Raw genomic sequence first — 12276 nt, 5'->3', positions numbered from 1 at the left:
CGCCATCCGCGGCAGTCTATACAAGACGTAGTAGGTGACTGCAACTATCGAACAGACTTTTAGCGTCGTAATGATATCTGAATCAGTCATATGTCTCGCGATCTCACTAGATCCTTTCGACAAGGGTAGCATTGACATCAACCTCGAGACGCTTCGCACCGCGCGGCTATTTGACCCCCACTTACCGTTGTTTGCTTGATAGTGTGACCTGCCAAGTCCTAGAAAGACAAAGGAAACGACTTCAGAACCACTTGATGATAGCTTTGGACGCAGCAATACTAGTCACCGATCCTCCTTGGACCATCTTGGACCAGACCGAACAACGATCGTTTCGTGATTGTCAGAAGGAGGGTTGGGAGTTTGGAGTATGATCCCGTCTTGCAGCAGCACCTTACGATCCTGCAGAAGCCAAGCATACTGCGAACTGTTGCTGCTCATGCAGTGCACGCTGGTAGAGAGCAATGGGTTCCGACTGTTCGGACTAGGGGCCTGCATGTCTTACTAGATCGAAGTTTGGGAGGCATCGTCATAACGCGTGCCATGCCTATGGCTTATGGCTATCGTTTCAATTCAGCATACTAACTTTTCTCATATACGACCCATCTCCCACAGAACATGGCTTATGCTCGTTCTGACAATGATCACTCACAAATGACGCCGATGTGGGTAAAAAGGGGGCGTGTTTCCCTTTCCCGAAAAACATAACACAGCACATACCGATTATGTTTTTATGAATACTGTGAACTAACATGTATACTCGGCGTGACAACGGATCCACTTTGGAACACAATCGTCACTGAACAGGGTCCAGGATACTTGCGAGGCGGAGAATGGACAGCCAGGGACAGCGTACTCCATACGCAAACTTAACAAATTTGCAATCTTGGGGAGTGGCCAGGATGTTTGAGTATATCACGCTCGTGACCAAGGGGGCCAGTCTTGGCCGATAGAGATCGGACGTTGGATTTACAGTGCATGAAGAAAGTTGAGTAGATCATAGAATGAATGGTACGGTGACATTGAAGATCTGGAAAAGATCTTCATTGACCAGCTGGGTGCCATTATTGTTGACAATCCTCAGGCTTTCGGCTTGTGGTAAACTTCCAAGTTAAAGTTGCCCGTGTAAGCCACGGGAACTTCGAAGCTCAAAACGGGAATCAGGTTCGCTTAATGAATTGTGCTACTTCGCGGTTTCACAGGACGAAATTTTGAGTTCAAGTCCGGCAGCAATCCCTAACACCAGGCTGAGTGCATCAGTGAGTGCTTGAGACACCCGCCGTCTTTGCTCTGTGTTGCGTTTGAACAAAACAACATCAATGTGCAAGGGAGGTGCTCTGTGTTTTTAGCCGTCTTCAGCTATACCAGCGCTCTTTGTGGGTTTAGGTAAAGCTGTATTTGCATATCTCCTACGGGATAGACCCTGCAATGCCGGCAGACAATTGCTAGAAAGCAAACTATCACCACTGTTTGTTATGGCCAGAGCTTTGCGGCTGAATAAAAAGCAAGCACCACGGATAATTAAAACGTGACGAGTATGTGATGCGCTGGGGATCAAATCCTGTCATTTGTGATAACAGATTTCATCACTTGCCATGCCCCTGTTACCTAGAAATTCAATTCCTTTTTCTTCACAGCTTATCGATGTATCCCAGTTCAAGGAATTAGTGGCCAACACGTCAGAGCCATATGAGACATATTCCTCTTTGGTGTAGCCATGGTCCTTCTGGTTGGCCATTGGCATTAAGTCTTAAAAATGAACACAAGGCGGCATACAAGGTTAGTTTTTAGTGTTTGTATCTGCACATGGAAACGGAGAGGTGCCGCCAATACAGGCCACTGTCTGAGAGCACTTGCACACGGAGTCTAAGACACGCAGGACACGATCCAGGCTATCGTGGCTCGGAACAGCGAGTTCAGACCTATGGTTACATGGCTTGGATGCGGCTTTCCGTCGTATGTTCTGCAGACAAAGTTGAGCTGAAATTCTGTGGCACGGTACGCAACTCATGGCAAGTGTTTCAGGGGCTTGAGCAACACCAGACCGACCGTGAGAAAGACGGCGGTCAGAGCCCAACTATTCTGAAAGGTGGGAAAGTCATGTCAGTCTTGCTATTGTCTAGTCGTCCATGAGTTCTGCTAGCTCGGCTTCTTCCTCGGCCGTCAACACATTACCGCCCTTCTCTTCTTCTTCCTTTTTGGGTTCTGCAGCCTTCTGGATCTTGACAACGACCTCGTCAAGCTCAGACTTCCCGAGCGGCCATGTGCGGACAGTACCGTCGATACTAACACTGCAAACCTTGCGAGGGGTACCGTCGGTATCCTGGAGCAGAACGAGGTCTGTAACTTCTTCGTAATGGCCAACCAATGTGCAGTATAGTTTACCAGATGAGCGGTCCCAGACCTTGACATTCTCATCGCGGCCTGCCGTGATGACCCATTGGTCTGTTACGAGAACACCTCGCACATAGTCCCCATGTGTGAGCGTGTCATCAGCGACAAAGTTCCTTGAACGGGCCAGGCATTTTGCAGTTCCGTCAGCACTGGCAGTCCAGAGATCAGCATCCTCACTCATTTGGTCAAAGACAAGTCGGTAAATGCTGGTCTCGTGTTCCTGAATGGTAAGTCGCTCAGCATCGGGGCGGTCGGAGAAAGATTCGGGCAGCTGCTTGTAACTGTCCAGGGTGACCTTCCACCGTCGGATGTGCGGGTCGCTACCTGCGCTGGCAAATACGACAGTGGTAGGATCGCTGAGCACAGGATCGATGGCAAGATGCTGGACGGCAAGCATTGTCGTAGTGGGATCTTGCAGGGTATGTAGTCGTTTGCCTGACTCTACGTCCCAGACGAAAATCTTCTTGTCGGCACCTCCGCTGATGAGAATGTGCTTGCCTGAGACGGTAGCACAGATGATGGTCTTTACAAAGTCGTCATGGCCGCTGAACTTGCGGCCAGGTTTGGCGGTCTCAATATCCCATGACCAGATGTCCTTGTCCCACGAACCGGCAAAAACAGTCTTGTTTTCTTGACCTCCTGTTGCGAGGCAAGTTACAGGGGCCTTTGGTCCACGGTAAGTCGTTTTGGTCTCCGAGGTCTATAAATGGTTAGTACTTGTAGTTTCGTGAGAGTATTCAGACATACCTCGAGGTTAATTCGACGAACAGCGCCAGCAGACTCAGCGATGAACACAGAAGTGAGAGGTGCAGCAGGATCTGGGACAGCTGCCAGAATTTTGGACTTCATAACTACAGGGTCGCCATTTTTGTTGCTTGCCTTGGCAGCCTTGCGTTGCCGCGAAGCTTGAACAGCACTGTAGGTTGGGTTGGTTATAACTTTGTAATAGGAGATGGGGTTGTACATACTCTGTCTCGAAGAAGTGATCACGGTCTGCAGATTGCATTTCAAAGACCAAGTTTTAAACGTGTTATAGAAACAGGTTCTTGTACTGAGACACAATACAAGCCCAAGTGGTAGATACTGTGCTTGTCGTGAGTCTAACTCAAGGTATTATCTCTTGATCTAGGTTAGGTTAGTAGGCAACCATAAAATAGGCAAGGTAGTTGGAGATATTGGATTTGAGTGGGAGGTGAATTTCAGTGGAGCTATCCCCTGTAACGGCGCGGGGTCTTTCCGCGACTTTAATTGCGACGCGCTCAGACGCGTCTCCCAGAGAAACGCCTGTCCCACTTCTAAACCAACCATCACCCATCATCGATCGCCCTTTTTCTAACATAGCAAATATTCCATTGCTCGTTGATTTGAACGACTAGAACAACATCACATCGACGACTATGGACTCGACAATCGCCTCTAAACCACGGCCTCGGCCCGCCCATACACAAGGAACTACTCGCTGCGCCTACACTCCCGATGGAACTCGTCTCGTCACAGTCGGTTCCAACAACACGATTCGTCTCTACAAAACAGGATCTGATGGAGAACCGATCAATATCGATGATTGTCAGGAACAGAACATGGCTGTTGCCGCTGGTGACGAGTTCTTCGTCGTTGGTTCTGAAGATGGCACCGTCAGTTTATACTCCCTCGAGACTCATACCTTTGAGCGCTTCCTTACCCGAACTGTGCTGCCAATTCGCGATGTTGCATTGTCTAGCGATCGTCAATGGTGCGCTGTGGCAAGTGACGAGTTAAGCGTCAAGATTGTAAACACAAAGGACATCACACAGGTCAAGCACCTTCGAGAGCATGCCCGCGCTGTACGAAATGTTAGCTTCGATCCTCAGGGGCGGTTGGTTGCACTTTCTGGCACCGATGGAATCGTTTACGTATATTCTCTCACAGCCGAAGAGCCAGAGCTGATTCGAAAGGTGGATGGTATCATTGGCGCTATCGACGGAGACAGCGAGACCTCAACACGCGTTGCATGGCATCCAGACGGTAGAGCATTTGCCGTACCGACACCCGTTCGAGACATCCAGATCATCTCCAAGAATGATTGGGAGAAACAAAGAACTTTCGCCAACGGGCATTTATCTGATATCACTGCCATCGCCTGGTCGCCCAATGGTGCCTTGTTGGCGTCGGCGAGCAAAGACGGAAAGGTCCTCATCTGGGAAACCAAGACACAGTCCGTCATTGCAAGATACGACTACTCTAATGTCATTGACATTGTGTGGCACCCTACCAAGAACATCGTCTCCTTTACAACTACTGATGGTGAAGTCTACATCTACCCAGACTTCCTGACAGACCAGTTCTCGCCTCTGTTAAAATTGGCCACACAACCCGCCCCCTTCATCCACGACCCTCTTGCCGAGTTATCTGCGAACCGAAGACCGCCCCCAGTCAACGGCCAGAAGCAACAGGGTCTGCCAACGAGACCCCGAAGGGAGTCACTTGGAAGTCTCGACTCATTTCTGGAAGGCGGAGATGGATATGGCGATGATGACTTCGTGGAGGACGATGACGGCGCTGGATACACTGTTGGACAAGGCCAGAAACGACCCCGGGACGGTGATGATGGCTATGGTACCTCAAATAAGCGTCGCCATATGCTTGAGCCTCAATACCATGAAGCATTCCAACCTGGAGCGACTCCCTGGCGAGGGAACCGCAAGTACCTTTGTCTGAACCTGATTGGTTTCGTCTGGACAGTTGATCAGGACTCACACCACACTGTTACAGTTGAGTTCTACGATCACGAACTCCATCGAGACTTTCACTTTAGCGATACCTTCCTCTACGATAAAGCCTGCCTGGCTGAGCATGGCACACTCTTCTCATGCCCACCTAAAGATGATGCCCCTGCAGTCATATTTTACCGACCACACGAGACATGGACGCAACGACATGACTGGCGCATTGAATTGCCCAAGGACGAAGCTGTGACGGCCATGTCTTTGAGTGAGTCTTTTATTACAGTCACAACGAGTGCCAACTACGTGCGTGTATACACCCTGTTCGGCATGCCATATCGCGTATATCGACCCAAGAGCACACCGATGGTGACATGTGCAAGCTGGAGAGATTATGTATTGACTATGGGTAATGGACCCATGGGCGCCGATGGTAATACTCGCCTTCTATACACCATTGAGAATGTCAAGAGAGATGAGATTTGCCAGAATGAGGATACAGTAGCACTACCTGAGGGCGCCACACTGAAGAGCGTCTTCTTCTCGGACAATGGTGTAAGTTTTCTCTGTAGGACTGATTATAAGGAACCAGACTGACCACGATCCAGGACCCCTGTATCTACGACTCAACAGGCACTCTACTTACACTTCTTCACTGGCGCCAGCCATCAAGGGCATCATGGGTGCCTCTTCTAGACACGAAATTGATGGACCGTCTAGCATCAGGCCGCAAGAACGAGTCCTACTTTCCTATTGCAGTGGCCGATAACAAGTTCCACTGCATCATTCTCAAGGGTGGTGACCAGTACCCCTATTTCCCTCGTCCACTTCTGTCTGAGTTCGATTTCTCCATCCCTATAGCAACAGCACCTAAGACCTCGAAGCGAAAAGCCCGAGAAGGATCTGAGGATCTTGACATGGGCGATGGCGATGAAGATAAGGACGATGAAGATGATGGCTCTGCAGAAACTCGCAAGCTCGAGCAGCAGTTCATGCTTCATAACGTGGGGGCAGCTCAGCTCCGAGATCTCATGGAGGCTACATCAGGCAGCCACGCATTACGCTCGCAGCTCTCACGCCTTGAACTCGAAATCGACAAGACTCTTCTACAACTCCTGGCGGTTGAGTGTCGTGAAGGCGAAGAGCGAGGCATGCGGGCATTGGAGATGGTACAGCTCATGCGGGATCGTACAGGCCGCATGATGGACGCTGCTGGTAAAGTGGCAGAGAGATATGGAAGGACGATCTTGGGAGAAAAGATTCGTGAGTTTGGTGAGAAACGGGTTGGAGGACTGGAAGACGATGAATTTCCATAGTGTCAAATATGACCCTGGACGAGGTCGTGATATGGATTTGGATTATGTATAGCATTGGAGGAGCATAGGATCTTGTCGTTCGGGTTCGAATATGACAGATAATGAACATCATATATCAAGAAAGACCAATTGTCTCTTCATTTCAAGCTCTGTTGTGGCTATCGCTGAGGAATCACGATTTCGATATGAAGTGAGTGATGGCCTCCTGTCCTTTCCATTGCAACTGTTGGAAAGCAGACTCGTCATGTTATCCAATGTCTCAAAAAGACACTACACTGCTAATCGAAATTACTGCTAATCGAAATTATTGCCGACTCAGCTGATATGCCTACATAACCTACATAACCTAGGAGAGGCAAGAAAACTTGGGCCCTCTATCATAAGTGTTGAGAAGACTTGGGTAAGTTTAGTATATCTTGATAGACATTTAGACCAGTGAGCTTAACGTCAGAAGTTCTCTTGCCCCCCGGGGACAACCTATTTCTCACCCATTGAAACTATGGCGAGTCATGGTAGCTTCGATATACATGGAAACTAGAACTGCTAAGTGCTTCGAAATTGCCACTGGCCGAGCTTCCTCTAACAACTATGTATCTCTATAACTTGGACTCATATCAAGTTGGTGTCTCAAAATACTCACGAAATAGTCAATTCATTCTGTGCCCAAGAGGAGTTAATACTCAGGGGTTGACTGTCGTTGCCAATACATGGATGTACCATGTCGAGTATTTCTAATCATATCAAAATTTTGCTCTCCCCTTGTGGAAATGCGACGGATGTTGTACCCGCGGGAGTCGATGTCGATCATGATACCCTGAAAGTTTTGACTATTTTTTTTTCTCCCGTCAGCAAGCAACGTTGAACTGTCGGAGATACAGGAGACGCAACGTATGCTGGCGTGGCTTCGCACCCGGTCCGGCCGAAAGAGAAGGAATTCCAAAACAAGGAATAAATCGTGAACAGAGATTTTTCTGTTGACAAGGCGTCATGGATAGAGTAACATCGTTAGTGTGCACGGGTTCAGTGTCAAACGATAGTGTCTTGGTCTTTAATGAACCAGGTATTGCAGCAAAATCAACTGCCGAAGTCCAAGCAAAGCTAGCCTTTTACCAGCATGTGAGTCGAAAACATGTTCATTCCCTGTACAAATTCTGAGGAAACGGCCCAAAGGTCGGATATGGCGAGCGTCAAAGGCATTTCGGCCGGAGGCGCCCATCCCAAAAGGTCGAGCTAATACCGACAGACAGGGTTAGATTTCGGAATACGGCCCATATCAGCATAGATTTGTAGTGAAAGCGGAGTGGCTCAGGTACGCGGCGAATATGAAGTGCCATAAAACCTGCCATCGGAGGAACCGATACTGTCCCTTGGATCGTTCTCGAACATTTCGATAACCACAGAACCTGTTAGCGTTCATGCAGTTTCTGTCGTGCATAACACGGCCAACTTCAAGTTGGTACTACAGCAGGGAGTGACGTGCGCTGCCCTGTCATCCATGTCCTCGGGTTTTGAACATGAGCCGAAATGCATCCCTGTTTCAGCCCGTTCCCCTTTTATTATCATCCCGTTTCGGACAGAGCGCCATAGCCATGTCCGACGCCCGATGAGAAGAGTTGAACAAGTTTATTACAAGATAAGCAGTCATGATTTCATGCGTAATCTGGGAAAAAGTTAACCGTGTCCTGAATCGCGAATGCCTAGCTAGATGCCACTAGTCAGTCATCAAAGATTGAAGCTCGATACGCTGGGATCTTGCATCAGGGGACGGGACGATCTGGTCGTGCAAACTGGGGAAGTGATAGACGCTTTGCTTTTGTACTGGGCCTGAGACGCATCAAGTATCACAGAGATGATGGGCCCAGTCCGACAAAAGGACAAAGTGCTCTACGGATAAGAACCACGTCGTATGGGTGTCAGGTTAAGTCTGATCCTGCATTCTCATCATTTCAATGTCTCATCAAATAGCAATATATCCTATTGTGAGAGCAACTGACAGAAGGTTTAGTGCAAGATTCAGGTGTAGTTCCTGTGCCCGTATATCTATCAAGGTAAAATGCCAGAACTGCATTTCGATCCTCCAACGGGGTTGTACATAGTCTGTCAGTTCCGAGTTCCTGAACAGATATTGAGGGACCGAACATTTTCGGGTTGCTGCTGAAGTCGGCCCTATGACAACTCCCTGCAGTAGACGCCTTATGAGCTCCTCCTCCGACACAGGGGACTTGTATTCTAAAAATGCTGTTAAAAAGACCAACTCATCGGTCCGAGGCTTGGCATCCCACTCTTTTCGGGATGGTGGTCTGTGGTGAGCTTTGGGTTCGCTGGCTGAAGCTGGTGGCGAACCGGCGTCAAATCTTAAATGGTCTGAAGTCGAATTTGAGCCGTGGTTTGCTCGCAGTGGGGGCTTGTGGCTCTGAGATGGAGGCCTTGAATGCAGTGGTGTTGCCATTTGGTACACTTTACCTAAGTTACGGGCCTGTTGTGGAACGCTCCCACGAGTATCCAAAATTTATACTATTGGAAATTTGAAATGGACAGGGTGCCGTTGTTAAGTTGTTGGTTCTTCAAATTGCTAATGTCGTGAAGCTCAACATTGAAGCAGATGCGTGAGGTTGAGAGCCGTACTGGCATTGATTGGTTGCTGATATCAGAACATATTGTAAAGTCGGGGGCGTGTACAGTCTACATGAGTCAAGAGCCTGTGACTTTTAACTCAATAGCTACCTGCAGTGAACCCTGTAGATTGTTAACCTTTGGAAATAATAAGGTCAAATTGCTGTCGATCAAATTCAAATCGGTTAGAGACAAATGACCTTTGTACGCGAAACGGGGACAAACAGCCTATCAAAGCTTGATCTGTACTTGTCAACACACAAAATGTTTGGTCCCCTATAATCTAGACATCAGCAGGAGTTGGAGCTCACAGGCTCGTTTTCCCCTTGAAGCTGAAAATTCTTCATTCCGCGGTTGTCACTGGCTCTCGCTATCACCGGAGCTAGAGATCATGGGCCTGAGGCGGGAAAGTTTTCGGGACTGAACAGCATAGTGTAGTAAGCATTCAAATTGAATGAGAACGAGTCATCATCATCTCGCAAATCGCCAGCTCGGTTATGTTCAACCGTTGATGATGCTACATACCTGTTGCGGGGAAAGCTGATGCATTGACGGCATTTGTTCAAAAGCCGGTCGATGATATTCGCAAAGACCCATGTGCCCCATCAGACAACAAACTTAAAATGCCAACCTGTTGGATCTGTGGAGCTGTTACACGAGAAACTGATTAATCAGGAGGATCTAGAACACAGTGGTTATAATAAACGATTGCGATGTGTTTAGAGTGTTGCTGGTGTTTGCCCATGCTTAGCAAGTTGTGGAACATTGGTGAGCCTACTCCAAGACGAGAGGATTAAATTTCACTTATCAGGCGTCATTCTGAGAATAGTTACTCAAGGAACCTCAAGAGAACACACGAAGAAATTCTGAATGCCCGTTTAAGAATCAAGCTTAGGACCCGTCAAAAGACAAGGTTGCAGGTTCCGGACGCTGTGGGCAACGGTCGGTCTCTGTCGGCCGTTGACAGAGAACGTGGTAGTTTGCTTTTTGGATCCCGCTTTGATCCCCTGGCTTGTGTTTTTTTCGTCTGGTCCTGGCCTGGGTACTAGCTAGGGGAAGTTGTCCGAGATGCAGCCATAGATTTGGTTGTTGAGGCCAACAGACGCCATCGCCAAGGTTTGACTAGCGGAGAGAGCTAAGGCCCTTGATCACAGTTGAAGTGGCTCGCGGATCGTCATAACTTCGACAAGCTGTCTGCAGGGATGGTTTCTCTAGGCGATTTCTGACTCTGTGGGCTTGAATCAGTCCTGAACGCCTCACCTTAAAGAGTCGGGTCTAACATATGAGTTTGGATGTTGAAGCGGTATCTTTATCTTCGTAAACTTTGCATGTTTCACTGCGGATGAGGAGCCGAACTAGAGATGTAAGCTCTTTGGATGGACATGAAGGCTGAGTTGATATTAGCGTTAAGAATGGAAGCAACCAAGCCAAGTACCTTACAACGGGAAGGAAGCACGGGGCACGGCCGCACGGGCGACGGGCGACGGGCCACGGAGTAGAAGCCGGACCACGGGCAGGAAAGCACGGAGCACACAGAGGTCTTGCATCTGATAGGCTGGGGAACTTTGGGAAAGAAAGTGCACCTGTCTCCTGCCCAGCTAGGAAATCAGAGACTGCTTTTAAGGACTTTCAGTGAAGCCAATGTTAAGCACCTTCCAGTGGTAAAGCCAAGAGGAACAAAAGAACCTCAGTTAGCCCGACGAAAGGGAAGGAGCTTACCTAGGTAATAGTAATCTCGAATGAAGGACGAGAACCATGTGACATCTGTCTGTGCCTGCATTAGTTACGTTCAAAGCCTAAGTCGGAGCAAAAAGCACACCACCAAGATATTCATTCCTAGAGGCTATTCATCAGATAGGGAGAGAGGCTCGACTCCGTACTAGAAGATGCACAATTCTTAGAGCCCCTTTCATTCGTTCAACCACCAACACAAACTCTTCGGTTACCATTTGCGGAAACTGTACCCAGCTGGACAAGGGTCGACCAACAGGGAGACTTGTTGAGCCAGGGTCATCCGGGCCGTCCATGTTGATTCAGATCCATTCCCCATTTACCCAACCGGTTCACTACTAGAACCCGCCCGCCCTGCCGCCATCTCGTCTCTTCGATGCACTATCTCGCGATCCTGGAGAGGACTTCTATCAAGTGCTGCAACATCACCCTCACCGTGGTACCACATGCGGAGCCCTGTCATGCTTAAGAACTAGCAGAGGGTCCGAGCAAAGATTGACCTGAGATGATGATACTCCTTACTGCTTCTTGTATCCCGTAATTACGCATTATGATGAACACTAGCGGTTTATCGCAGAACCAGAGAAGAGTATTCTGTATGTCCAAAGACGATTGATGTATTCCACTTGTCGGTATTGGTTCATTATCACGTAGCATCAGAGCTATTGCTTCTTATGGCATGGACAACGATCATGCACCACCTTTCCGATTTCGCAACGCGGCTTTGCTTCCGACTAAATGATCGACCTTCAGAGACCCATCATATGCAGCAACGTTGAGGCTTTTTCTATGGTTTTGGACCACGAGGCTCTCGGATTCAGGCACGGAGAAAGGAAAACCTTTTGAGTTTTTGATGGGGACGATCAATATAGTACCCAGTCACGAGCCACGCCTTCTAAGCTTCTTCAACATTTCCACATGCACACTCGCTGCATCCACTGGTGCATCTATGTACCGATACAGAAAAAATGGTCTAGGCCATTATTGACTGCTGCAACATACCTGAGTTTCCTCTTTCTTACTTTTCTGGTATTGTCGATGCCCCTTGAGACACCCTCTTCGGGTCATCGAGGCTGGGCGCCACACATTGCACTTTGCCTCCCGGCGTTTCCAGACGCCAGGCTGCCACACCATGTATGAGAGCAGCATGGCGTCGTGGAAAGGATGTTGAATGTTCCGGGCCTTTCTTCAGGTAAGCTTTATCTTACCATCTCCGGTACCGTTTGGAGCAACTTTCTCTGACGGGTTCTTTATCCCAGATCTGTCGCTGAAGCCGCCACTAGATTTCGGGGACTGTGTAAGCGGGTGTTGATCTTGGCGGCGCTATACCGGCTTCTACCATTGTTCCATCTACTAGACATGTCAAAGTCTTGGTTGTCGCACTGAGACGATTGATGAGTTCCTTCAGCCTGGGCGCTGGAACTTCATTCCAATCATGAGGCCATGATGGGTTATGCCATTACTTGGGGCAGTGTTCCAGAACCACGGATGGCTGCATTTGGCAGAAGTGAGACCTCTGTCTT

At 48.7% G+C, this 12276-nt stretch overlaps 2 protein-coding genes across 2 annotated transcripts; one reads left to right on the top strand and one right to left on the bottom strand.

Moving 5' to 3' along the window:
• Positions 1-2116: 2116 nt before the first annotated feature.
• FPRO_11071 (uncharacterized protein) lies at positions 2117-3397 on the bottom strand (the record flags this gene model as incomplete). Its single annotated transcript, XM_031232103.1, has 3 exons — positions 2117-3091; positions 3139-3307; positions 3360-3397. The coding sequence occupies 3 exons, from the start codon at positions 3395-3397 to the stop codon at positions 2117-2119; spliced, it is 1182 nt and encodes a 393-aa protein (XP_031082074.1).
• A 391-nt stretch (positions 3398-3788) lies between these two features.
• FPRO_11070 (putative sepB protein) lies at positions 3789-6409 on the top strand (the record flags this gene model as incomplete). Its single annotated transcript, XM_031232102.1, has 2 exons — positions 3789-5648; positions 5702-6409. The coding sequence occupies 2 exons, from the start codon at positions 3789-3791 to the stop codon at positions 6407-6409; spliced, it is 2568 nt and encodes an 855-aa protein (XP_031082073.1).
• Between the last annotated feature and the right edge of the window lie 5867 nt (positions 6410-12276).

This window comes from Fusarium proliferatum (genome assembly GCF_900067095.1).
Source record: "Fusarium proliferatum ET1 genome assembly, contig: FPRO_scaffold005, whole genome shotgun sequence".
NCBI lineage: Eukaryota > Fungi > Ascomycota > Sordariomycetes > Hypocreales > Nectriaceae > Fusarium > Fusarium proliferatum.
This window is presented reverse-complemented; position numbering and strand designations above follow the sequence as displayed.